We start from the raw sequence: 27,982 nt of genomic DNA on the forward strand, positions 1-27,982 counted from the left end.
GGGAAGCTATCTGGTCAGGAGAACATTGGCAAAACCATGTAACATTTGGCTACATATTTATTGAGGACCCTGGCATATCTTTTATAAAGAAGCAAAGAAGAATAGGGAGTAATATGTATAATTTTTTGCATGTCAGATAAGCCTTAATAAAGATGTTTTTGAAACAGCAAATAATTTCGGCCCTTAGGAGCTTTAGCATTCACGGAGAGAACATTGTATATTACATTTTAATCTGAGAGACCATCCTATAAAATATTTCTTACCATAGCCCAAGTAGAATTTCATATGTAAAGCAGTTATTTAAAAAAAACCACACACAGTCACCATAATGAACCAGAATTTAATTTTTTAAAATTAAATGTTCAGTCAAGTCACTGTCTGAATTTAGATTGGACTTTTGCATTATGGAAACTCTTTAGGAGTCTCACCCATAATAATACTAAAGATCACCCCCCGGCCCCCAATCTGCTCCCTTCTCTCACATGGGAAATGATAGGAATACCAGTAATGCCTGACATGGAATTTGGGTCTTGGGATTTTTTTTTTTTTTTTAAACAAGCATAATTAGTATCCCCGTGTTCTGGCAATGTCTGTCTGTGCTTCATGGTCCCTTCTGTAGATGTGTTTTTAGCATCCTGGGCTATCACAGTCCTAAAGTCTGGAGGTTATACAGTTCCTGACTCTAAGTGCAATCATAATTGTTCTCTTTCATTCTCTAAAGTGAGCTCACCCATGGATGAGGTGCTAGCTTCCTTGAAGCGTGGTAGTTTTCATCTGAGAAAGGTTGAACAGCGAACTCTGCCTCCTTTTCCTGATGAAGATGATAATAATATCTTGGCACAAATAAGGAAGGGGGTAAAATTGAAGAAGGTACAGAAGGAAGTCTTGAGAGAATCCTTAACGCTTCTGCCCGACACGGACCCTCTAACACGGAGCATCCATGAAGCTCTTAGAAGAATCAAAGAAGCATCCCCTGAGTCAGAGGATGAAGAGGAGGCCTTGCCTTGCACAGACTGGGAAAACTAACAAGTAAATGGTCTTACTTTTCTTCAGTAGTGTTCAGTAATACAGCTTTTGTATTGGATGATAAGGTCTGTTATATTTCATTGAATCTGAGGTTCATTATTTATTATACAGCTCAGTTATAGCCTGGATCACAACTTCAGGTTTTACTTCTGTAGTTTCTGGAAACATAACAAAAAAAGTACAGAGATGTTCTTGTGTAAGTACTGTGTTTTTTTATATCCTGCTCATTAAAAATTTCTTCAGTACAAGCTATACCCCAAGTAAAAAGGATAGTCTTATTCTAGTAAAGTGACAGTCTTATTCTAGCTTTAAAAAAAAGAAGTCTTTTTCTAACTTAGGTATTTCAGTTGCAAACTGTTATGCGTATTGAATTTTGATGTTTTGATAGCTGCCCACAAGGGAATCTAGAAAAGTCATTGCATTGTCGGATTATTTAGCTTTCTAAGCCTTTAAAGTTTATCATTTAGGGCTTATTGTAATTACTGCATTGTCTAGATAAAATGGCAGCTGACTTAATATACATATCTTATTGAGTACCCTGTGGGAATTGGTACACATTTGGCATTCTCCCAAGGTAATACAGAGTTGTCCCCCACTACGCTTTAATAAGCTAATTTATATAGTTATGTGGCACAAATTATGCTAAATACATAGAATTGGTAAAGATAATACATGCTGTAAATCAAATAGTATATCGAATTGCTGATGACCATAACTGAAATATTATTTGTGCAAAATATAAAGTATGCAAATATATTCTATTAATCATTATGCTCTCTTGATGGAATATGTTTCTGTGGGCTTTACTAAAGGGGGAAGTAGGTGGGAGTAGGTAAAGGAAGAATCACTGTGCCTGATCTTAAGAACTACTGGGGGGGGAGCTTATTAAAAATGCATATTCATGGCCTTCACTCCCAAAGATTCTGAAAGAGTAGAACTGATACATATGTAGGCATACATCTGGATTTTAAAGACTTACTACAAAAAGATAAAACCCAGAAACTGTGTCATTAGTTTTTAAAATATTGATTAAATGTTGGAAGATACTATTTTGGATTTATCAAAATATTACTAAAAGCAGTTTTTACCCTTTGGGGCATGGGTCCATCAGGAAAATGTGCTGATTCCACACTCCCCAACTCCACCCCTCCCCACCAGCATCTGCACTGTAGCTTAACAAAAAGCATGAAAAATCTTGATAAGTGGTTGGGTGTTAACTTTAATGTGCTCTAACCAACATTTGATAGTAACACTGTCTGCCATGGCCATGGGTCTTGGGACTGTTGGCACCCTTTTTTCCTGTTAGTTGTAGAGACCTTAATTATCGGTCACTTACTGTTTTTGGATCCCCAGATAATTTCAGACTATTTGGGTTTGTACATATATACACCATGCTCTGTAGAGGAAAGTAAATGTGTCCACTCAAGTGTGTGAGTGTGTCTAGAGACTCGGGTGTGCCTGACTGGGAATCTTTCCCACACTGGATGACTAGATTGTGTCCCACTTCACATTGCTTGCTACCTCTTGCCTTGTCCCCTTCAGCGTGTAGCTTCTCAGTAAACCCCTAAACCTATGCCAAAAACTACCATGTTGGCACTGATTAGGTAATCCCAGTGCTGGACCTTCACATAAGCATGCATTTCCTATAGTCAAGTAGCTGGGATGTTATTTATAGCTTTTGGCTGCTAATTTAACCTTATGTCAGGTGTTAAGAATATGTCCATAATGAATACCACTCCAAAAATCGCCTAAAACCTTCCCTGTTTTTGGCTGATTGTTCATGGCTGGTGTATGTAGTATAATGTTGAGAGGAACAATTAAATACTGCCAGAAAATGCATGAACTGGGATAGTGGCAAAGTCACTAAAGATTAAATGTATCCTACATCAGAAGCAAACCACAGACTAGTTGTGATCCCTACCAGTTGAGCAGCCATTGGTAAAGAGCTATATATCACTGCCTGTGTGTAGTCTTCGGGAGTCTTTTTTAAAAAAATATTTTATTTATTTATTTGGCTGTGCTGGGTCTTAGTTGCGGCATGCGGGATCTTTTTAGCTGCGGCATGCAGGGTCTAGTTCCCTGACCAGGGGTTGAGCCCGGGCCCCCTGCACTGGGAGCATGGAGTCTTAACCACTGAACCACCAGGGAGGTCCCTAGGAAGTCATTTTAAGGCTCTGAACTTTTAGACATTTTTCTACAGATGGCTAAAAAGGCTATAATTTGTATTTCCTATTAATTGGTTTCTTTCTTATAGATTCAAAATAATGTAATTACATACTTGTTTTTGAAGAACTAATTTCTTAAAACTTCATGAAATCAAAACTGAAGGTCCTGGACATGTTCAGCCTCATCCTCCTCTAAAAACTCATCTCAGACCTAGCCATAGGTAATAGTGTCTTTGAAGGGGATTTCTAAACATAAGGAAATATATATAATTGTATAGACTTTTTATTATTTCTAACTTGTTTCCTGTGGGGTCCTTCTTAAACTCATGAGTAACTATAATGATGGTGTCCAATAGAAATAAAATATGAGCCACATTAAAAAAGTTAAAAGTGATGGGTGAAATTGATTCTAGTAATATTTTACTAAATGATATATCCAAAAGAGTATCTTGTCAATATCAAATTCCACAATGTAGTTTACTTTTTTGGAGGGGGGGGTACTGAGTCTTCAAAATCCAGTGAGTATTTTACACTTACTAGTAGCACCATCTCAATTTGGATGCCAAGTATTCACTGGTTAAATTGAATAGTCGTACCAAAACAACCAAATTGTGCTTAATGGAAAAGTATTTTTTACAGAGTGTTAGATTTTAATTTAAGTCAAATTCAAATCACTTTCTCCATCACGCTAGACATATTTCAAGTGCTCAAAAGCCACATGTCAGCTTTTATCTGACAAGTAGGCCATATATATGTTTCTCCTGTGCTGTGGGGTCAGTGCATGGATCTCAAACACAACTATTTTGAATTTTACAAAGTCCTGGTAAAATCATCCATTTAAAGACAGTACTAGCTCTGTCCTCTAAATCTCAATTATAATGACAACTCTCTCTGGTGTATTTTAAACTTGCCATTTGATAGTTCTTATTATACTGGCAGTTTTTGAGGCAAAGATTTTAGATTGTATTTATCTTTTTAGTGTATAGTTTTGACATAAAATGTTGAGTAAAAGCAGGAAAAGTGAAAGTGAATCTAACATACAACCTTTTTAAAAAACTCTTTTTCCCAGCTTTATTGAGAATAATTGGCATACATCACTGTATAAATTTAAGGCATACAGCATGATGGTTTGATTTACATATATTGTGAAATGATTACCACAGTAGTTTCAGCCAACATCCGTCTTAAAGAAAAGAAAGAAAAAGGAGAGAAAAGAAAAAAAATTCTCCTGTGATGAGAACTCTTTAGGATTTACTCTCTTAGCTACTTTCCTGTATATCACACAGCAGTGTTAAGTATAGTCATCTTGACATATGACCTTTTAACAATGATCAAAATCCATGTTCAAATTTTGTTTTACTTTTTTTAAAGAATACAAACATATCTTTTTGTAAGATGTTTTTTATACATCATCTATATAAAAAGGTCATTTGAAAGAAAAAACCATCAGTGTTCATACTGGATTTTGTGAAAGGTGTGAGGGAATATATATACATACTGTCTTTAATAGGCTGTCCTTTTTAACATACAGTATTACTTTGTTTGTAAACAGGTGACTCAACAGAATGAAAAAATACCTACAGTTGAACATCGGCTCTTACAAAATTGTAAACATGTGGTTCCACAATTGGATTCCATTAGATCCAAAGTATATTGGCTCAGTGGTGTGAAAAAGGAAGCACAATTGGCAAGTTATCACTTTTCCAGTCATTCCAGTGGATGGTGGTTAACATGAGTTTTAGATGTGCAATGTTCCTGACTGCAACGGAGAAGAGGCCTTGTGAAGATTCCTGTTTTTTAAGCACCTTCCCCACCTGTCTACCCATTTACATCCTTGTAGTGGCCAGTAAAGCTAGGGGTCGCTATGAGTTGGAAGAACACTGGGTTGACAGATCTACTGTGAGCTGCGTTGAGATTGCTTTGAAATCCATCGTTCAGTGCACTGAATAGTCATCTGCCCAAAACACAGAGCTTCTTCCATATCAGCTTAAATAGTGTGACATTCTGAAAAAGAAGTTAATCATGATAGATAGGGCAGGAATTGGGAGAAGGCAGATGGAAATGTACTGATAATTCCCACATTACTCATCTCCAAAGGAATTTTCATAAAGATGTTCCACAGCATCTGAAAAGATACATAACCATGGAGATACACCTATAAATGTGTTTACCACAACGTGATGCATTTAACATGGCCTGTTTTTAGAAGCCCACACACTTACAATTTGTAAGGTTTCAGAGTAAAAATTTCCATGCTTTTAAATAGCCCTTCATAACTGTGAATTTATAATAGTTTGAATTTTATGTGCAGCATTGTTTATGAGAAGCAATACTTTGTAATTTGATATTTCAAATTATTTTTAGTCTTTTTGTTTGAACTATTGCTTGATTACTATAACTCAACATGACTCTCCTATTGAGAATCAAAAATCAGGATTCAATAGTAGGGATGCAGATCTTAAGTCTTTTTTAACATGCACCATTTGTTTTTATTTTTATGCTCCACAATGGAAAAAAAAAACATGCTCTACAAATGTACAGAAAGTAGACAGGCAGAAAAGCCTCTTTGGCTGGCATTACACTATCTTCACATGCTTGGAGTTGAATTTTGGGAGAGAGCCTTTGTTATCGTCACTAAATTCTTCAACATATGTATGTAGCTCTAGGTGCTGATTTTGCTGTAATGGAGTCCTGAAGAATGCGTGGAGCCGATACGAATTCTCAGCAGGACTGTTGTGGGCTTGAGTGAAGGTAGATATGTTGGACCCAGTTTACAGTACTCTGTAGAGTGTAATTCTGTGTAAGACAGGTCTTGACCATTAATATGAATGGCTGACATACCAAAATGAACTTTATTTCTTATGAGGCAATTCTCTGGCCTAGACCCAGAAAGCAGTCCTGAAGTAAAAGCCCTCAAATGTATCTGAATTAGTGATCCTGAAGGAAAAAAATGCTCACACCTTTGTTACTTGAAAATGTTATTTCCTTTAAAATAATTATGGAGAAAATTTTCTGGCAACAGGTTATATAAAACAAAATCTGCTTGAATGTTGACTATTTTTATTGATGAGAATATGAGCATTTTCACAATATATTGGCTTTATTCTAGCATCATTCTTACACCTTGTCTGAGAATATTAGAAATACAGATCTAATATAAAGTTAATCTCAATCCCCTGATTACAGTAGGAATGGGTTGTAGATTTTTGTAACACATCTTCAGCAACACATTGAAACATGCCTTTTAACCTAAAGAATGATTGATTTGATTGATATATTTGAAAAAAAATTTTTAAAGCAAATTTGCAAATCTTAAATCATGTATCAATTTTATGCCTTTGGATGCTTGTTCATAACAGTTTTATCAGTTTTGTTTCATTTATTGACATTTAGAAAAATTCAGGAGGATCTTATATCATTATTGACAGCAGAAGCACTGGAACCTTAATATGTCTAGAGGAAATTGCTACCCATTTAGTGTTATAGCTGGGATTCCATTAAGAGACAATGCTCACTTTTAAAAGGGTCCTATAATCTGTTTTCCTGAGCCATGTTGTAATAAGTCTCTAGCACAGAATGCAGGGTGTTCAGATCTGCATGAATCCTTCAGGAGTGCATCCACAGCTGGAAGCATACCCCACCACAGCACTCCTTGAAGGTGGTCCTCACAGTTGTAGAGCCTCATTAGCAACCCCTGTGCTCATTCTCTGGTAGCAACTTTCTCTCCAACACATCCACTTCCCTTCCTCCGGATTCAGGTTCCTCCTTCCACAAAATTACATGTTACTATAGGTCATCAACCTTTGGAGTTCTCACAAATATTAGAATTTCAGATAACTATAGTCCATGTGTCCAGGTGAATCCACATGTTAATTAAAAAGCAGTTTCAGAGCCCAACAAATTATATAAGCATGGTTTCCTTCTTATCCTTGCCCCTAATAAAATGAGCATCTTTGTCCTTAGTATAAAATTTGTATATATTGTTATGATGGTACTTATATATGATTATGTTTCCAGTTCCAAATTTGCCTGTACTACTTATATGGTTTAAAATACTTGACAGTTATATTTCTGTTAGTGTATCATTTCTGTATCAAGAATCTATAAACAGCTGCTTGCTTATGCTGAATCAATTTAGAAGTTAATTTACCAATCTAGTCTCAACTGCAGTATACTTAAAATAGGGAAACAAGTAGATGATGACTTGGATGTTTGGTGGTTAATGTTACTGCTCACTTGAATGTCAATTTTGAATATTTCTTCTACTAATACAACTAAAATTATGTATATATAATCAATGTGGCCTGTATAGAAAAGGTATTCCTAATGATTTAAAATCCTGGTGGTACTGTAGGGTAGCAGTATGAGGAAGAAATACCTGGCTAAAGAGGAATTTTAAAAGACGAGAATCGCTCACTTCATGTATATTTTATAGGCTTATTGAGTTTGTGAGCAGTATAAAAACAATCATTCTTTAGTTCTTCATTGTGGAACCTGAGACATTTCTATAAAATGCACAGCTGTAACAGTTGATCAGGTGTAGTATTTCCACTGAGAATATGGGGGCTTTTCTCATTATGCGAACCCACAGAAAATTTTCTACTCTGTATAATGGGGGTGGGGGGAGCCTTGTTTCTACAAAGCTGAACTATGTAGCAATATTTGTTAACATGTGGCATGACGTCTCTATGTCATAAAATGTGATGTGTTAGATTGTAAAGCATACTTTGGCCATAGCAGACACTAAGAATTAAAACTCTTGTATCAGTGGGACAAAAATCAATGGGCAGTACCCTCTCTGTTTGGAATGGGACCAGTATACGATTAATACAATTTAAATTTATGCATTCCCTAAGAGTACATTTTTAAATTGCGTTCATTGCGTGTGTGCATAAGGAAAACTTTTCTTTCACTAAATACAAGCTTGTTTTTTTAACCTTTACAATTTAGTTATTATGTACTTAACATCAGATACCAACCTGTAAAGTGCTAATGGGTCCCTAAAGGCCTTATCAGGGAGTTGAAATTTCATATACTTATACCAGGTTATTTGTAAAAAGTCTTTTTGAACAGCTGTAAAACATTTAAAAACTGTGGCAGATGCATTGTTAACATGCATCCATTTGATAGTGAAAGCAGAAACCTGAACAAGTTTTACCTAATTCTTGCACTGAATTTAAATAATATAAAATGTGCATTTTAAATAGATTTTATTTCCCATTTATTGCTTAGCATAGAAGAACAACTATGCTTAGTGTTAGAGGATTGACCACAAGATTGACTTTTAGATGGAAGAGAGGTAAGAAAGTAGAAGCACCTTACTATTGGAGCATGTTGCATTCATTTATTGCTACTGAACAACAATTCAGTAGTTATTTCTGAACTTTGCTGCAAAGTGCTCTTTATTTAAAGCACATTAAAGTCTCTGCTTAATTGCTTTGTAAAATGAAGCAATGGTATTTTTTATCCTATAAATATAGTCTAATTTAAAAGTTTTTCCTACAAAATGAGTTTATATTGCTGCCTAAACTATCATCTATGTAAAGGATTTTTAAAGGCAAGAGGGAGTCTGGATTCCGTGTGTGTGTGTGTGTGTGTGTGTGTGTCTCTGTCTGTCTGTTATAAATGTTTGCCCATTGAATTATTTCAAAGATATCTTCATTCTAAAATTTTCTGTTTTACCCACAGTAAATGTACAGCTTGGTATTTGAGGGACTTAACTGATGGAAATCCAAATTCATGTGTCTCTCCCCTTCTCCAAACACATTTATTATGCCACTGTAAGGTGCATGTACAGAAAATACTTCTGAGGCTGATATATTAAATATTTTATCAATGTTATCTTATACTGAATCTCAAAGCAGTCATTTGTTTTGAGGGTTAAGAGGAAGTTTTGGGTTTTTTGGTCAGGTATGACTAAGAGAGGCTCTAATTGGTGAGTTAAGGAAAGTCTGTGGTAAGTGATTTGAGATGTATACTAAAGGTGTGGGTGTTGGTTAAAGAGTTCAGTTTTAACAAGGGAAGTTTTTTTTTTTTTTAATTTGCACGTTCTATGGTTAACTATCAAAGAGTGCAACAGGTTATTCCACCTTTTCCTAGTACTAATTATATTGGTTTTAAGAATTCTTCATAATCACAAGATGACATTTTCCCTTCATTTGTGACCAAAGAAGGGTAGACAGTACAACCCATGCAAGTGACTTCTGACTTCTTCGACTTGGACAGAATCCCCACTGTTCCATTGAATTTCTTATTGTACTATATGTCTTGCAAAGTGTGAAACCATAATGTATAATTTATGAAAAATCGAAGGATACAGATCCTTTTGCATGAATAAAAGCCCATTAGGGCGAATGAAACTGATATGTTCTTTTAGCCTTTCTGGTTAAATGAAAATTTTAATGGCAAACCAATTCACCACTGACTAGCTTTGTGCAATATTAAGCAAAACACTAGCACACTGTGCTTGGCTTTTCAGGATGGCTTTAACACCGTTACATTAAATGGACAGTGTGCAAAATGTATTGTAAATGACAACTCCTGCAAATTTTATAATACTTAAATAATGCTCAGTTAACATTCTAAAGTATTAAAAGTACAAAGAAAAAAAACTAAGCAAGCATTTAGAGCAATACTATGAAATCTCCAGTAATGGTTTTGACTGTTGCCTTTTGCTCTTTAGTGCAACTTTCTGCATTGTAATTATTGTATCGCTTTGTATTTCATGTTTTTTACACCCACGACTTCAAAGTACTTGTACACTAAGTATTGCAATCACCTTTCTCTTCTTGTACATGCAATATAACAACATACAGTTTTGGTGCTTAACAATATTCCTTTTTTTCTTTAATAAAAGATATTTATTGAGTTAAGCTCATTCTGTTTGTTTAAAATAGCAATGGTGGTATATAATGTCACTTCATTTCTAATAAGAAGGAGCATAGCAAGTTGTGCGTTTACTACAACATGATGAACAGGATTCAGACTCTCCACCCGTGTATTTGTGCCTCTTCCCGACCACTGTTTGTAACAAAATATGGTTTAGAAATGTTGACCTCCAAAGTTGGAAGGTCCTTAAATGCCTTTCATTTTAGCAATTTGTGATCATCTAAATTGGGGGAGATTAAGGGAGACATTTCTCCCAAGGAAGGGCCTTACTTCCATGTATTCCCTCCATAAATATATCTGAAACTAAACAGAGGGCTTTGATTACTAGATAGTTTTTCTGTGAGAGTTTAGAGAATGGACTTAATAGAAGTGCTTTAGCCAAACTGATAGAATCACCTTCTGCCTCAAACTGAGTTACTTAATACATTAATTCAACTCTCAACACAGTACATCCTGGTCCACCCTTGTGAAAATCATGCTGTGGCTGGTTTGGAATGGGCTTACCTGTGGGCTTGGTGACTTACCAAGACTGGCGAAAACCTCTCCTGGAAATCTAGGCCCTGTGGAATTCCTTAGTCCTTTGTGATTCCGTCGTTCATCCTGACCTTGCTGAGTTCTGTAAACTAGTTGAAACTTCATTTCTTTGCTACAGGAAGCTGTGTGGAAGAGGTTTAAAATTCTTTGGTGCAAACCCACCAACGTACCATCGCATTCTGACAGTTACTGAAGTTTAAGCACGTTTCCCAAGCGCTCTGTCCCAGTGCCAAGTGGATACCTTTCCCACAGCGACCCACAGCTTTGTTGCTCACCAGAAACTTACTTCTTCCTCACTGCTAACATTTTCTCCAGATCTCTCTACTAATAATCTTGCTTGCTCACAGAGCTCACCAGTTTTGTGCTCTCGTCATTCTCTGAACTCAACTATTTGTCAGCTTAACCTCTAACAGACTGCTGACCCATTAATTCTTCTGCAGAGTTCAAGAGGGTCCATCCTCTAATCACAGTCACTTCCTACTTTCCCTCATTCCTGCCTCTTCCACCTGCTCTTCCTATTGCTGTGGAGGACTTCATAGGCCATTAAGCATCTTTCTTCCCTGTCACCAATTCCAATGGCCAGGCCTTGCCATACAGTCCTGGGCTTCCTGGCTCCATGTTGGTTAAGGAAATCGTGCACCAATGCCACAAGGCTTTCTGTGGGCCAACTTTGGTCTCCCAAGTCTACCTCTACTATCTACATTTTCATGCTCAGCTCATGCCTTTCCACCTGTACATGTTTCTAAAATGCTGTTCTTATAATCTAAATTCCATCAAGTATGTTCATTTGGAAAGCACTTAGGCAGTATGTGTCTGGCCCTCCTTGTGTGTCAACATTCTTGATCAGAACATTGAAAGGAAAACAAGACATGAAAGGAAGAATCACAGAATCTGATTTAATTGTCACAATTCATATGAGGCACAAGAAAAGGGTTAGATATTAAACGTGTCTGGGGTGACTACTACTGGTTTGGCAGGCTTTGCTTTAAACACTGCCCCACCCAATTATCTCCCACAGCATCTTCAACTTCCTCTTAACCCTAACCCTGTAAGGTGCACGTGGCGCTTAGCGTTCACTTCAGGTGGTCTGGAGAAGAGCACTTCATTCTAGGCTAAAACTAGGCCTGAGTCTCCTGTGTTGAGATGTGCCAGAGAAACACTTGATCACTAAACATTTTCAAGAAGAATAAAAACAGAGTATCAAAGACATCAAGATGTGGCTTCAAATAATATTCAAATAAAGTCAGTCCAAAAAAAGCTATTAAGTTCAAATCTCTTCAGAGGCAACTTATTTTAAGACATGAATGAGTTATACAGCAGATTCCTTTGAAGTGCTTTAGGTGTAACATAGTGCTATTATGCTCTGTGGATTCAGGAACTTTGTTCCCCAGAACATAGTCATGGGGACATATATATATCCCCACATAAAAACTCCTAGACCATTATTTGTCTCACATCCAGTGATGTCTCAGAGTTGCAGATGCTGGGGTATTCTCTTAGCCTCAGCAACTTATCTGTATTCGTGTGCTTCTAGAGCTAGAAAATTCCCGGTTGACTGCAGCCAGTTTGAATTGTTTCAACCCTGAATAAATGTCTTAGTCTATCTCTGTGGTTATCTGGAGGCCTTTTATATTGAAATAATATTTAAAAGTCCTTTTATCGTTATAGCAAGTCTACGAGTATGATGATAATGGCTTTTTGGGGTTTTTTTAAACATCTTTATTGGAGTGTATACCTGCTTTACAGTGGTGTGTTAGTTTCTGCTTTATAACAAAGTGAATCAGTTATACATATGTTCCCATATCTCTTCCCTCTTGCGTCTCCCTCCTTCCCACCCTCCCTATCCCACCTCTCTAGGGGGTCACAAACCACCGAGCTGATCTCCCTGTGCTATGCGGCTGCTTTCCACTAGCTATCTATTTTACGTTTGGTAGTGTGTATATGTCCCTGCCACTCTCTCACTTTGTCCCAGCTTACCCTTCCCCCTCCCCATATCCTCAAGTCCATTCTCTAGTAGGTCTGTGTCTTTATTCCTGTCTTGCCCCTAGGTTCTTCATGACTTTTTTTTTTTTTTCATATAATATATATGTGTTAGCATACGGTATTTGTTTTTCACTTTCTGACTTACTTCACTCCGTATGACAGACTCTAGGTCCATCCACCTCACTACAAATAACTCAATTTCGCTTCTTTTTATGGCTGAGTAATATTCCATTGTGTATATGTGCCACATCTTCTTTATCCATTCATTTGTTGATGGACACTTAGGTTGCTTCCATGTCCTGGCTATTGTAAATAGAGCTGCAGTGAACATATTGGTACATGATAACGGTTTTTGAGGAAAAGCCTTAAGCAACTAAAGCCACTGGCCAATTTCTCTCAGAATAGTTTACCACCAAGAACAATGAAAAAGTTACTCATCCTCAAGGGCATTGAACTTCCTCCACCAACAGATGTTTTGTGTAATTGAAGATGATAGATTGGCAAACTTCAAAGAAACCTTAGTTCGTTTGTAACCATTTTCCAATGGAAAGAAAATGAAGTCTAGCAGGAATCAATCACAGTTATTCCTAAAACTTCTTAATGAAAGATTTAGAATAAGAAGCACTACTCTGAATTATTTTATTTTTCAGATATTCTACAGTGTGTAAATATTTAAGCTAGAACAGTAAATTAACATTATTGACTTGGAAGAGGAGTGAGATGAGGGAAAGTAGCCAACATGGGCATTTTGCAATATAATCTTATTCAAAATTACATTATGCAAAAGCCACACTATGGCTCTATGGTGGTGAATTCACCATAGGTGAATCATCAGAAGGTAACATGTAGAATATTACCTCCCCAACTCCAGCAATTCTTGCACTGCACTATATGTAAGCAATATTTCTAGACTTTCTTCATAACCTTTTTCTCTATCTTAGTCTCACCTTTCCCCATGGTTCTAAATGACATTTGTGTCATAATGATTCCCAATTTTATCTGGCCTATACCTCTTCTCAGAACACTGGATCCAACTGCCCCGTGATCTCTTCATTTGGATGCTTCATGCAGTTTCAAGTATAACGTGTCCAAAATGGTTTCCTTGACTCCTACTCTATTAAAACCTGGACCCAATCCTTCTCAGGTTTTTTTTTTTTTTTTTTCTTTTTTTCTTTTTTTTTGCGGTACGCAGGCCTCTCACACTTGTGGCCTCTCACAGTTGTTGCCTCTCCCGTTGCGGAGCACAAGGCTCCAGACGCGCAGGCTCAGCGGCCATGGCTCACGGGCACAGCCGATCCGCGGCACGTGGGATCTTCCCGGACCTGGGCACGAACCCGCGTCCCCTGCATCAGCAGGCGGACTCTCAACTGCTGCGCCTCCAGAGAAGTCCCACTTCTCAGTTTTATCTTTTCTTTCTACTTAAAAAAAAAAAATTCATCCAGTTCTGGAATTCAGAACCTGGAAGGCATCCTTGCTGCCCTTCTCACCCTCATCCTCCATATCCAATGAGACCTATCAACCCTAACTCCATTTTACATCTTGCATACATCCACTGCTCTCTCTCTCCCTAACCCCTACACTGGTCCAGACCACATTCGGCTCTCAAGTAGGGTACTGCAGTAGCCGCCTAACTGATCTTTCACTGCCACTCTTGTCTCCTTTCAACTTATACTCCACTCAAAAGTGGTGAGATCATGTCTCTCCACTGCATAAGACCCTCCAGTTACTTTCCATCGCACTTAGAATAAAATCCCAAATCTCCTTCCTATGGACTATAAGGCTGAATGTGATTTGGCCCTTCCTATCAGCCTCATGGCTTACTGAGCTCTAGCATTGTGTATAATCTCTCTCTTACCTTAGGGCCTATGCACAAACTGTCCTCTTTCTAGAATTGTTCCTTGTTTTAGTATAATCAACTTCGTTGTGTCCCTCAAAATTCATATGTTGAAGTCCTGACCCTCAGTATGTGTCCTTTTTTGGAGATAGGGTCTTTACAGAGATAATCAAGTTAAAATAAGGTCATTAGGGTGGGCTGTATTCCACTATGACTGGTATGTTTATGAAGTGGGGAAATTTGGATATAGACATGTATAGATGGAACATTATGGGAAGAGACATAAGGAAAATATGGTCACCCAATGTCCCAGTTGAAATGTGTGTATCCTTGAATCAGAAGACATATGCAAGAATGCTTATAGCAGCATTCTTCCTAATAGCCAACAACCAAACAACCCAAGGGTCCATCAGCTGATGAATGGACAATTGTGGTATATCCCTAAAATGTGGTATAGTCAGACAATGGAGTACTAAAGGATAAAAATGAATACAGCTACACAAAATAATTTGGATGAATTTCACTGACATGAAGTCGAGCAAAAAGCAAAAATATCGAATACATGATTCCAGTCAAAGTTTTAAAAAAATACGCAAAACTAAACTATAGTGTTTAGGGTATTATTTAGGTGGTAAAACTAAAAGAAAGAAAAAAAAAGATGGTTGGTACCAAAGTAATGATAATGGTACGTTTGGGGAGAGCAGAGCTTCATGACCAGAAAGAAGCATACAGAGGGGCTTCTGTGGGGCTAAGCTTTTCTTTCCTGACCAGGGTAGTGGTGAGATGGGGGTTCGCTTTATAATAATTCAGTAAGCTGTGTGTTTATGTTTTTGTATTTTTCTGATTATGTATTACATTTCCAATAAAAAGCTTTTTAAAAACCCTACAGTTCTTTTATTAGCACTGTAGAAATTGCTTCTAGAATTCAGTTGCCAAAGACGTTTTTCTCTGCAAAATTATGTGCATGCTTGCTCTACAAAACAATGAGAACCATATAATCTAACATTTCACTTTTAAAAATTAGTTGACAGTAAATCAGAGCCAAATTTAGTGCTCCAATGGAAAAACCAACTCATCTCAGACTTCCGGTCTACACAGCTTCCTTTAATTGGCTGTGTGTGTGTGTGCATGTGTGTGTGTTTTAAACTCCATCTCTAGGTGTTTTAATATTGTAAGTTTCCTCTGGGGAAGTAGGTGGGAAAATCTTTAGAAATTTCATCAGAAGAAAAAGATTTTGCAACAGAGCATGGCATAGTGGTGAAGAGCAAGGAATCTTGAGACACTAGCCATATGAATTTGGACAGATTACTCTCTGTGTTTCAGTTTTGTGTTCCAAAGAGAGAGACAAATAATGATATCAACTTCATATGGTTGTTGTACAGGTTAAATGAGTGCACAGAAGGGTGCCTGGCACACATATGAACGTTAGCTATTATTAGTTGGAAGATTTGATACCAAAATCCTTCACAAAGAACTACAAAGATTTGAGTAACTTAGAAGCAAGGACATCTGAGTAGAAGAGATGCTCCTGGATAATTTGAAAAAGCAGCAATAACCATATACATTTCCTTCTTCAATAGAACATAATTTCACTTACATGACACAAAATGAATATTACGTAACAGGCAACATTTTAAATTAACAAAAATCCTTACCTTCATGTTTATTCTTTGTAGAAAGAACTGGGTGTAGCTGAAAAAGTCAGAATTTCTATTTTCTGACTTTCTGTGGAAAGGCAGACCTAAAGAATTAAAATATAATCCGAAGTTATAAAGAATGCCAACATACTTCCAGTTAGTTAAATATGGTGGCTTGAATCATGCCTTTATTGATACTCCCTCCTAAAGCCCTAACATGACAATAAAAGAATTAAAAACAAAAGAGGAGAAAATTATGGACAAAAAGTGTCCAGACTTTGAAAGATGTATGGGAGGTAAACAGCTTAAGTGAGTGGAGGGGGCTGACCTGAGAGTGTGCAGTGAGACAGACACTTGAGGAGCCGGCTGAGTCCTGAGGGGTCTAGCACCGCTGGGGGGCACTGTGTTCTGTGAAAGGTGGGGAGGAGGTATCAGGTGAAAAGAGGGAGAGTGGTGGGAGTCTCACACAGGAGCGAGAAACCTTCTCTCCCCCCACCTTCCAGACCCTCCTCTCCCACAGCAAGAGTCTAGAAGTTCATTCCCTGGATAGAGTGAGCCAGAGAAGATCTAGTCTCAAATAGCAGTCCAAGAGGAGGGCAGAGGTAATGCTGAACACTGTAGCATCGAGTTACAATCTACCTTCAGAATCACAAGGCCCCTGCCGCCCTCCTGCCTGGTTCTGACATGGCTCTCAGCGAGGCATCTGTTCCCCTCCCCCCCACCCTCTGAGGAGTCTGGAAGATCCCTTTCCGGAGAAACTAACCCCAGAGAAAAGACCAGCACATGGTAATATTTGGGTGTGAGGAGAAATGGAGATTTACCAAATGACAGAGCTGGCCTCCCACCCAGTCAACCTACCCCCAAAGCCACCAGTCCACCAGCTCCACCCTCTTGGTCCCTTAGAGCTCCCAGGGTCTCCCTGTAGAATGTGAACAGACTGCTCTGAGTCACAGACATTTTCGCAAAGTCCCCACACAATAGACAGAGACCAAAACAAACAAGGTAACTCAGAAAACAGACAATTCAGGAAGTAGTAGGAAAAATTAAAATTAATTTTGCCAGAAAAGTAAAGGCAAAATACTACATCCATGAAACAAGAATGTGTTGCAATAAAAAGGAATCATCTGAGAACAAGGGATGACACTGAGAAACAAAAACTCTGACAGCTGACATTACACATGCAATACAAGGTTTAAAAGATAGGCAAGGAACTCTTAGAGCTGAATAAACAGCTAAGGAGATAGAAAAGATAGAGGATCAATTCAACTAATCTAATATCTGATTAATGCCAGGAAAAAGGGAGAAGTAGAGGGGAGAAAATTATTAAAGAAACCATACTATAAACTTACTGCTTTGTTTGCCACAATGTGAGTTGGTTTTTCTTCCGTGTGCAGTAGAAGGATTCTCAGATGGTCCTCCAAGGAGCATCCCAGGAAGATGAGGACTCAGAAATGCTCCCCGGAATGGACCTTGGAGAGAGCACTTTCGGCAGGGCAGTGTGGGCTGGAGAAGAAGTCTGAAGAGCAAATGGAAAGACAAGAAATGGAGATCATTCATGAGCCCACAATTCTTTCAGAAGTTTTTCAGTGAAGAGGGGAGAAATCAACTGATAGCTCTAAGGATTAAGGGTGGATTTTTTTTTTTTAAAGGTAAGAGACACTAGAACATGCTTGTGTGCTGATAAAAAAAAAAAGTAAATAGAAAGTAAAAGTGACTTGAAATAGCAATTGTATTCCTGTCTCTTAGGTAAACAAAAGACTACATTTATAATTCATAAATCAATAGAAAATGGAGAAGAAAATTAATTTTGTACTTCAGGTGGCCCAAACACCTTTGACCTCAATGATGGGAATGATTTAAATTCAAAGGATTAGAGGAGGTGGGGAGAATATGGGGTTTTTTTTTTTTTTTTTTTTTTTTTTTTTCCAGTACCCTTCTCAATTCTCCATGATTGTATGTAGATTATATAATCTATTCTGGTCATTAATGAACTTTCTAGAGAAAGTTTCAGCTCTTCTCCCACAGTTTTTCAAAGACTTCTTGTGTCACTACTACACTGGTTTGATTAGACCATTAAGGTAGGTACCTTTATTATCCACTCGCTCAACAAGGAATTCAGCGCTGACAAATGCCCTTGTGGAAGCACAGGTGTTGGCAATGTGAGGGAGTCTGTGCCTCACGGTGCTCAATGGAGGGACGCGCTGGGCACAGGGTTGGACCCGCCCATCCACGGTGCCCACACACGAAAAGTGTGTCCCGCAGCCACAGCACAGCATGGCCCTCAGAACAAGACAGAGTTGACCCAGAAAACACCACCACAGGGAAGGGTGGGCCCCAGCACTGCCGACACCTCCAGGACGTGCCGTCGCTTGGTGATCCAGGAGCCCCCTCACAGAAGCAGGGGCCGCCGATGTTGCTTCTTCAGCTTGGGGTGCTTCCAACAATCCGAAGTCTTCCAGAAGTTACTGTCCTAGTCATTCTACCAAACTCTACAACAGACCTTCTGGGGAGTCTGCGGGAAGAGCAAAACATGTTACCAGCACACCGGCCAAACCAAAGGGCCAAGGCCACTGCTAAATTACACAGCTATCATCTTTGTCTCCCCTGCACCAGCACCAGCTGGCAGGTGCCATCCAGATACCACTGGGAAGCAAAATCACACCCCCCGAGGGGACGTCTCGGCCCCGTGAAACCCAGGCGCTGAGGGGTCAGATGCAAGAGGAGGAGGTTGGGGACAGTGCTGAGCCCTGGTCCTGCCAAACTGTAGTTTGGAAATTAAAGCCATATTAGACTGGGTGGTGGTGAAGCTTCCAGAGAGGCCTGATTTACTCCCTGGCAGTGGCTGCTTCACGGCAGAATCTGACTCAACTTCAATCAAGAATCTGCTGTGATGAATGTTCTCTCTGTATGAAATATCTGCTATTTCAACAGCCATCAAGGGGAAATATATGAAGAGTGAAAGGAGCAGTAACGAACAACAAGCACTTCCCAGTCACAGAGAATGCTTCTACCCAAGAAATAATTTTATTCTATTTTTGCAAATGCAAATAAGAATGGAAATTTAACATGGTCATTTCCACCATGGAACAGGCTTTTGTAATTGCTGCCAAGTTCTACAAGAATCATAAATGCCTCGCATTCATTCCCGTGCTGAGGTTTGATCCTTACATTTCCTCACAGTAGGCCAGAACTGAGAATTTGCTGCTTTTCTCTCAGCTAGAATCCAACCATTTTACAGCTTTCATTAAAAAAAATAAAAAATTAAAAAAAAATAAAGGTGCAACAGGCTAATTAAGCTTGGATTTAGGATCTGGCTAGAGATTTGGGGTTGTACTTTCTCAGTAAGTGATGAGCCAGTGTATCAAAGTGGAGAGATCCCGGAGAGCAGTGATTTTTAGCCCTGCTTGTGCTCTGTGTTCTTAGGCTAGTCACTTACCTTCTCTGGGCCTCAGCTTCCTCCTCTGGGAAGTTGGACGGAGAGTCTCTGAGGTTCCTTCCAAATCTCACATCCTGTGATTCTACAAGTGGTGCCAACTAAAATCGGTCGCCCCACGTGGCCTAGAAAGGAAGAATATGCCCTACAGCTTTCTAGTTTTTCTGAATAGACATTCATAAAGTAGAATGGAATCCACCCCTGAGTAGACCCGTAAATACCACCTCGGGCAGAGTGAAGGAAGAAATCGGTATGAAGCAGCCTGACTTGCTGCAAAGACAGGAAGCTGCCCACTACCATGTACTTGCCTTTGTTTGTGGAGCAACATACCTTGCTTAGCTCCCAAGGCAGTTCTTTGTTCTGGGCTTTACCTGAAATCAGAAGATAAATTATTTTCCTACAAATTCATACATGCTGCCCAGACACTAAAGGGCTTTCCAGAATGTTTAAGAATATTTTGGGTTTATCAATCCTTTTTTGATATCATGGCCCCTCAAAACTTTATCTGCTGCCCATTATGTATATTCTTCAAGCCTCAGATTGAACAGTCAAGAGCTTACAAAAAAATTTTCCCTGATAACTTTGAGAAACAATTTACATAAGTTGTATTCATTTAAAGTGCACCTTTTGATGAGCTTTGACAGTTGCATCCACCTGTGAAACTACCATCACAATCAAAATACAGAACATTTCCCTCCACAAAAAGATCCCTTGTAGCCTTCTGCAGTCCACAAGCAAGCACTGATCTGCCTTGGGTAACTGTAATAGACTAGTTTGCATTCTCCAGAATTTTACATAACCAGAATATACAGTATGTAGTCTTGTGTCTGGCTTCCTTCATTCAGCATAATGAGATTCATTTATGTTATTGCATGTATCATTTTGTTCCTTTTTTTTGCTCAATAGTAATCCATTGTAGGGATGTACAACATTTTGTTTATTCTTTCATCTATTAATGGGCATTTGGGTTGTTTCCAGTTTGGGGTTTTGGGGAATAAAGCTTCCTGTACAAGTCTTTGTGCAGACATGTTTTTATTTCTCTTGAGTAAGTAGCTAGGAGTAGAATGGCTGGATCATATGGTTGGTCTATGTTTAAAGAAAGGTCTTAATTTTTTGAGACAATAAATGACTTGCAGGCCCACCTTTGCCCTCAGATGACAGAAATCTTAGAGTTTCTTTCTAAGCAATGATTCTTAACCCTGTACTCTTAATGTATTGAATATTCTAGAGCTGGAAGAAGAGGTTGGAAGGAGTTATAGACCACTTCCCTCATTTGTAGAGGAGGAAACGGGGGTCTGGGAAGATGAGGAGCCTGTCAAAAGCAGAGTTGCAGGGCGTGTTAAAGATTTTGGCAGGTCCCACGTGTGTGAAGAACACTGAATGGAAAACACAAGTGTGTGGAATTGTGTGCAACTGTTCATGGAAGGAAATGTCAGGAAGAACTGCATAGTCCTAAGACGTGGCTCATATTGTCAGAGTCTGAAATGATCCAGTCATCATGTATAGTGGATGACATACTTTTTTTTTAAACATCTTTACTGGAGTATAATTGCTTTACAATGGTGTGTTAGTTAATGCTTCACAACAAAGTGAATCAGTTATACATATACATATGTTCCCATATCTCTTCCCTCTTGCGTCTCCCTCCCTCCCACCCTCCCTATCCCACCCCTCTAGGTGGTCACAAAGCACCGAGCTGATCTCCCTGTGCTATGCGGCTGCTTCCCACTAGCTATCTGTTTTACGTTTGGTAGTGTATATATGTCCATGCCACTCTCTCACTTTGTCCCAGCTTACCCTTCCCCCTCCCCGTATCCTCAAGTCTATTCTCTAGTAGGTCTGCATCTTTATTCCCGAGGTTCCTTAAAAAACTAAAAATAGAACTACCATACAACCCAGCAATCCCACTACTGGGCATATACCCCGAGAAAACCATAATTCAAAAAGAGTCATGTACCACAATGTTCATTGCAGCTCTATTTATGATAGCCAGGACATGCAAGCAACCTAAGTGTCCATCAACAGATGAATGGATGACATACCTTTTCAACCTAGAATCTGGTGGGGAAAAAGATCATTTTTAGCATGAGCTTCTGACCAAACCCTAGAAGCCCCTGGGACTTAACAGATGTGCAGAGAAGGCCACTTCTCCCAGGCCAGCACTGCCCACCAAAGGGCTGGGCCCTGCTGAATTGGAGCAAATCAACACCTCTATGGGCACAATTTTATACCTTTGCCAGATGCAAAACCACTAGATATGAACTTTGCTTGAATTCATTCAAAGGGAATCCAGTGTGGAAATATTTTTTCTCTTTTTCATTCTTATTTGCAATAAAAATGGAATAAAACAATTAACTGACTACATCTCTTTCTTAATCCAAAACATAAGGCTAACAAAATTCTAATTTAAAAAATCAGTTAATGTCTGCTTTCTTTTGTCACTTGGAGCGATATTTGTAAAATTTTCTTTAGCAGTAACAACAAATCATTTTAGACGGGACGCCACTGGATGCATAACATTTTAAGTATTGCAATCAGGTAGATCAGAAAGTGCCTATTTCATGGAAAAATACATGTCATTTGCAAGTACTTGACCATAACCCAACAACAAATAAAATTACTTTCATTCCTCCCAGAAAAAAAAACTTTGAGAAGAGAATTTGTGATATGAAAAGAATATATTGGTCAAGTCTTTCTTGCTATGACTGTTTCTCTTGATACACAAAGTAAAAAGAATTGGAATGAAATTCAAAAAATTCTTTGACCCAAATAATAAAGAGGGAGAAATAACAGCTTATTGAAAAGTGTTATCTTTACCACATTTACAAATTTGTCAGTTTTCTCAAAGGGAGCCTAGGCTCTGCAAAGAAAACAAAAGCCCCCATCATCACATAGTTGGTTTCAGAGCTGGAAGATTAAGTTGATTCTCAGAAGCGTTTCTAAGGTTTTCATGCTGCTGCATGCTGCTTGTTTTTAAGGAATTCTACATATCCTGGCTCTGAAGAGCTGCTGCCAGCTCCCAGTCTGCAACAAAAACTGTCTCAGTGTTTAGACAAGGCAGAACCAAAGTCTTCATTTTGAAATCTGTGGATCCCAGCAAGGCTGAAGTGGAAGGAGTTCTTTACTAGAGAACATGTCTGGGGAAAGGCTAAGACGGTTCTCTAGCTGGAGGAATGAGGGGGTGTCATCACCTTTGTTACTACTGACCCCTCATTTGACCCCGACTCCAGCAACCCCGGGACTCTTTGCAGAGGGATGAGGAGGCAGGAACAGGAGTGCTCTGTAGTAAGAGCACTAAGCTTCCAGAACTCCAAGGCCTGATTCTCCAAAAACCTGTCCCTGAGGCTCCTCTGAGTCCCCATGAATTAGTCTATCCTGGCACAAGTGGGAAGCTGTATTCTCAGTGTTGTTCAGTCACTGCATGTAACTTCCTTGTATGCATTTTCCCCGTTATGTATAAAGTAGGCATCTCGGGAATCACGGCATTAGATGGGAGCTGAGAATACTGTATGGATTCTTAGCTTTGTTTTTTCACCCCAAAGTTACAGCACAGTCTTGGGATCAGATGATAAAATCAGGCCACAGAAAGGACTGAATGAGTCACGGTCAGCAATTTAGGAATCTTCCTAAGGACCCTGCCCTGGAGACTCTAGCAATAACCACCAAGCTCCAATCTTGTTACAGCCTCTTAAGTGAGCAGTCACTCCATTTTTTAGATTATCTTTCTGCCTCTTTTTCTCTCATTGTTGAGGTTGGCGAAGAAAAACATGCCTCTTAGAGAAAAAAAGGAGTTAAGCCCATCTGAGTTCAAACTAGATTCCACTCTTTGCTAGTTATATGGCGTTGGGTGACCACTGGTTACCTGGGGTCCCTGGGTGCTACTCTGTGAAGCAGAGCCACTGCAGCCCTTCCCAGGGCTGTTTTAAGGACCAAATGACCTGACATGTCCAGGGCCCAATACACACTCTGTGGTTAATAAAAGTTCTTACTCTCCTCCCCTGAAGCTATTGCTCTTTCAAACAGAATGCAGTCAATTAAAACTACAATTATAGGTTTGAGACATCTTGGTTTGACAATCAAATCATTAGCCGAAAGGAGAGTTTGGACCTTTTTTCTCTTTGTTGGGGTCCAAGCTGGTATTTAGCAGGCATTGGCTGAGGAAGCAGGCTACATTAAGTCCTGTGATGATCCTTATTCAAAGGAGAGTTTCCTCCAACTTTCAGTTCAGGTGGCTAAGTGCCATCTAAGTTGGGAGAATTAAAGCAATGATGATTGGTGACTGCATTCTAACCTGGCATGTGTGGCTTAAAGGTCAACTTAGTAGCCAGTGGAGGAAAAGGAGAATTACATGGTGTGTTCTTCACTCTCTGAAGGAGGCTGCCTCCTCCCCAGGGGCCAATCTTTGGCAGGACTCTTGGGGAAAAATTTTGTCTTGACAAAGTCTCTTTCAATCATTCAGTCTTCACCTTGGAGGAAAGCCTTGTATCTTCCTCACTGGTGATGGTAAAAGTAGATCCTGACACCTAAAAACGATGTGATAGTCCAAAAGATGTGACAAATGTAAGCATGCCCACCGTTATGAACCTAGCACAGTACATATGCTATGATTTATTTTTGTTGAGTTCTTCCTCATGATAGTTCAACAGTCAGAGCAAGAAGCTTGTTATCAGCTCTGACATGAGATATGGAGAAAAAAATTTATATCAATGACATAAGATTACTGGCCACTATTCTAACCAACGTGCCATGACAGATAAGCAGAGCTAACAGACAAAAGAAGAAAGCTAATTTTATCACTTCACTGGGGTTACCTTGTTTTCTTAAATGCTCTATAACATCAAGCAATCACATGTTTAAGTTTTGCTATTATTAATACATGGGTTGACTATAGAGAAAAAAAGATTCTCTGAATTATTCAACAGAATGAACTTCGCAACTAATAAATGAAGACAGTTACTAACACAGACCAATGGTTAGCCTTAGACGTACAGGTTAAAAAAACCCTGCAAAATTATGATGACATATCCTTTATTTTTCTGTAGCTATTCTAATTCTTGCCAAACTCAAAAAAAGATCTGAAGTAGCTTACTATAAAAATATAAGTACCGGGACTTCCCTGGTGGTGCAGTGGTTAAGAATCAGCCTGCCAATGCAGGGGACACAGGTTCCACCCCTGGTCCGGGAAGACCCCACATGCCGCGGAGCAACTAACCCGATGCACCACAACTACTGAGCCTGCACTCTAGAGCCCGCGAGCCACAACTACTGAGCCCATGCGCTGCAACTACTGAAGCCCGTACGCCTAGAGCCCATGCTCTGCAACAAGAGAAGCCACTGCAATGAGAAGGCTGCACACCACAACGAAGAGTAGCCCCCGCTCGCTGCAACTAGAGAAAAGCCTGTGCAGCAATGAAGACCCAATGCAGCCACCCCCCCCAAAATATATATATATGTTGAGATATATATATATATATATATACACACACACAGATATATATGAGTACCATCAGGCTAGTATAACAAAACCAAACTACGGATCAAAAAAAACAGGAACAGGGGCTTCCCTGGTGGTGCAGTGGTTGAGAGTCCGCCTGCTGATGCAGGGGACACAGGTTCGTGCCCCGGTCCGGGAAGATCCCACATGCCGCGGAGCGGCTGGGCCTGTGAGCCATGGCCACTAAGCCTGCGCGTCTGGAGCCTGTGCTCCGCAACGGGAGAGGCCACAACAGTGAGAGGCCCGTGTACCACAAAAAACAAACAAACAAACAAAAAAGGAACAGGAACAAATAAATAAGGGCCAAAAGGAAGAAAAAAATACTAGAATTCTAAGAACACCTATCTGAGGAACCCTACAGCAATTAAGCCCAAAATCTGGTCTTGAGCTTCCTAGCAGCCAGGGTGATAAGGGAATAATGGATGTATGTAGTTGTCAATGCCTAGAAATAAGAAGCACAGGTCAAAAGAATAATTTTTTTAGTCTTAATCTCTGAAAATAATTTGTGAGAGCTCTTTTCTTAAAAGGGGAATTGGGTAAGATAGTGAAAAAAAAAAAGCCCTGATAGCTCCTTGGCATAACATGGAAAAATACTCTCTGTGTACATGAACTACGATGTACCTTGCAGAAACACTATGGAAATAAGTAAGGCTTCACCATTTTAACACAAATTAGGCCCTCGTAGTCGGAATCCCGGCATCCTTAGGCAACCAGAATGTCGCCTTGAGTTTGGACATGAGGAAGATCATCTCCTGGATAATAAGGAGAAAAGATGTCACAAAGAATTTTAGTTTGTATCCATGAACTATCCTGGAGCTGGATGGATCCTATTGATTTAGTATAAAATTAAATGAGAGCTATCAATTGGATTATCTGGTGTCACCTGCTAGTTCTTCTCTAGTTTACTTTGGACCTTTCCTCATGGGCTCTTTTCTAATTCCATTTTCTCTGCACACCCTTTTACATGTCAGGGCTTTCCAGGGCTCCGGTCCTGTAATCCTCACCCTCTGTTTGATTTCATCTACTCATGGCTTCACCAATAGCCTGTTTTCTGGTAACTTTCAAGTTCATTTCTTCAGCCTACACTTCTCTCCCAAGCTTCAGATCCATGAGGCTTCTGGAGAAGTACCTCAAACTCACCAGATCCAAATGGAATTTATCTTTCTTCAAACCCAATCTGGAAACCTAGAAGTCCTCGACAGTTACCAAGTCCTGCAATGTCTACTGCTAGTGGATACACTTTCCCAGGCCACAACTAGAGTGTGCAAAGAAATATAATTTTGTTCTAAAACACATTCTGCATAGCAGCAGAAACATTGTTTTTGTCAGTTCAACATAAACTCAGCCAATCAGTTTCCCTTCTACCATCTCCTCCCTGCAGTTACAATTAAGTTTCACCTCACATCAAGTGCTTGGGGGGGCTTGGAGAGTATGGGTCCTTGCTCTTTATCCACTTCTGTTGATGCTGCATTTGCTTACATGGCTGGGTTCCCTCTGGCCCTTCGTCACTGGCATGTTTCTGTACCAGCATCCACTGAGATGTCCATCTGGTCGTTGGTGCCGGATCCATGCAGGTGACCCTCTGTCCCGATTCACTGGCTCCTTTGCCAGTGGCTTCTGTGCCTGCTAGAGAGGGTGAGGCAGGGGAACTTCTCAGCTGCTTCCCTATGCCACCCTGGACCCCCAGGAAACTTCCAGGCAAAACTTGGAAACTGAGGCAGAGCTGTCTTCTGCACTTTGATCCTCCATCCTCTTTGGGGACTCACTTATTTGTCCCCCAAACTCTCATCTCAGGCAGGTTGGCAGGAGGGGCAGTGCTCAGGGCTCCTTCTTGGTGATACTTACCGCCCTCTCATTGTCTTGTTTCCCTTCCATTCCTCTTCCTTGACATGAGGAGAGAGGGTCTTTTTAAAAGAAAAAACCTCATTTGAGAGGAGAAATTCAAAAGTAGGGAGTTAACACTCTCATTACTACAGTAACAACCCAACCCTGAGGGCCAGGGAGGAGGATGTTTTTGCTGTTGCCTGGACTGCTGAGAGTGCAGGGGAGGGAAAGGAGCAATAAATGTCAGGAAAGAAAGAGAAACTAAAAATTTCAAAATATCACCCCAACACATATCTCTTGAACATCTCATATTTAGTTCAGCTGTTTTTGCATCACTTTTTTTTTTTTTTTTGTCTCTTACCTGGATTGCTACAATTGGGGAAAAAAAAAAAAAAAAAAGCCACCCTGACCTCTGAATCTGGTCTTGCAGAACTTTTCTTTAACCCATTCTTTCCCCCAGCTTTACTGAGATATAATTGACATGTAACATTGTGTGAGTTTAAGGTGTACAACGTGATGATTGGATACATGTATATGCTGTGAAATGATCACCAGAATAGGGTTAGTTAACACCTCCATCACCTCACATAGTCTTGAATTCATTCTTGATACTGTGGCCAGAGTGACTTACTTTTTCTAAAATGTAAATCCAGTCCCATTACTTCCCTCCCCGGAGGTTTCAGTGGCTTTCCACTCCCTTTAGGAAGAGTCAGAACTGTCGAGAACACAAGACAAGGTCCCATCTGGAATCTGTCCACCGTTGTCTGCTCTGATGCTCCAAGCTAAGCCACTAGGCATTAAACTGAATTTGAGCACGTCTCTCTGTTCTTGTGATGAGCCTTTCTCCTCGGCTCTCCATCCATTCACCTGATCTTCAAAGTGGACTGCTATTCATCTTTTACATTCAAATGTCACCTCCTCAATGACATTGACTATCTCCCCTCTCTGTATATTCCCCAGAAGCTATGACTCCTTTCGTGATAAGGTTAATGTCTTATTGCACTTATTGGCTAACATACATGCTTCTTCCTTCACTACAGTATAAGCTTCTTGAGGGTAGGGACTATCTTATCATCTTTGTATTTCCAGGGCCCAGCACAGTCCCTTGTGACATTGTAGGTGCTCAAAAAATCTTTCACTGAATGAACAGCCAAATGGCAGGGG

The 27,982-nt window shown here is 39.6% G+C and overlaps 1 protein-coding gene and 1 long non-coding RNA gene across 5 annotated transcripts in view; one reads left to right on the forward strand and one right to left on the reverse strand.

The window, feature by feature from the left end:
• Positions 1-7,974, forward strand: part of JMY (junction mediating and regulatory protein, p53 cofactor) — a 71,266-nt gene extending 63,292 nt beyond the window's left edge. For both annotated transcript variants that reach the window (XM_059060655.2, XM_059060656.2), the window contains exons 10-11: positions 722-1,029; positions 4,744-7,974. In XM_059060655.2, the coding sequence (XP_058916638.1) occupies positions 722-1,026 (305 nt within the window). In that variant the 3' untranslated portion in view covers positions 1,027-1,029; positions 4,744-7,974. The remainder of the gene's footprint in view (positions 1-721; positions 1,030-4,743) is intronic.
• Positions 321-24,810, reverse strand: LOC131754728 (uncharacterized). 3 transcript variants are annotated; one of them, XR_009335331.2, is made up of 9 exons: positions 21,458-24,810; positions 19,831-19,871; positions 19,504-19,625; positions 18,154-18,579; positions 17,417-17,583; positions 16,396-16,475; positions 16,086-16,171; positions 10,604-10,735; positions 321-1,184 (listed from the first exon to the last, which is right to left on the reverse strand). It is a non-coding gene; the product is annotated as an uncharacterized lncRNA (long non-coding RNA). The 3 variants fall into 3 exon arrangements; XR_010840177.1 differs by lacking the exon at positions 321-1,184 and adding an exon at positions 4,549-5,316; XR_010840176.1 differs by lacking the exon at positions 16,396-16,475.
• Positions 24,811-27,982: the final 3,172 nt, after the last annotated feature.

Source organism: Kogia breviceps, chromosome 4 (assembly GCF_026419965.1).
Source record: "Kogia breviceps isolate mKogBre1 chromosome 4, mKogBre1 haplotype 1, whole genome shotgun sequence".
NCBI lineage: Eukaryota > Metazoa > Chordata > Mammalia > Artiodactyla > Physeteridae > Kogia > Kogia breviceps.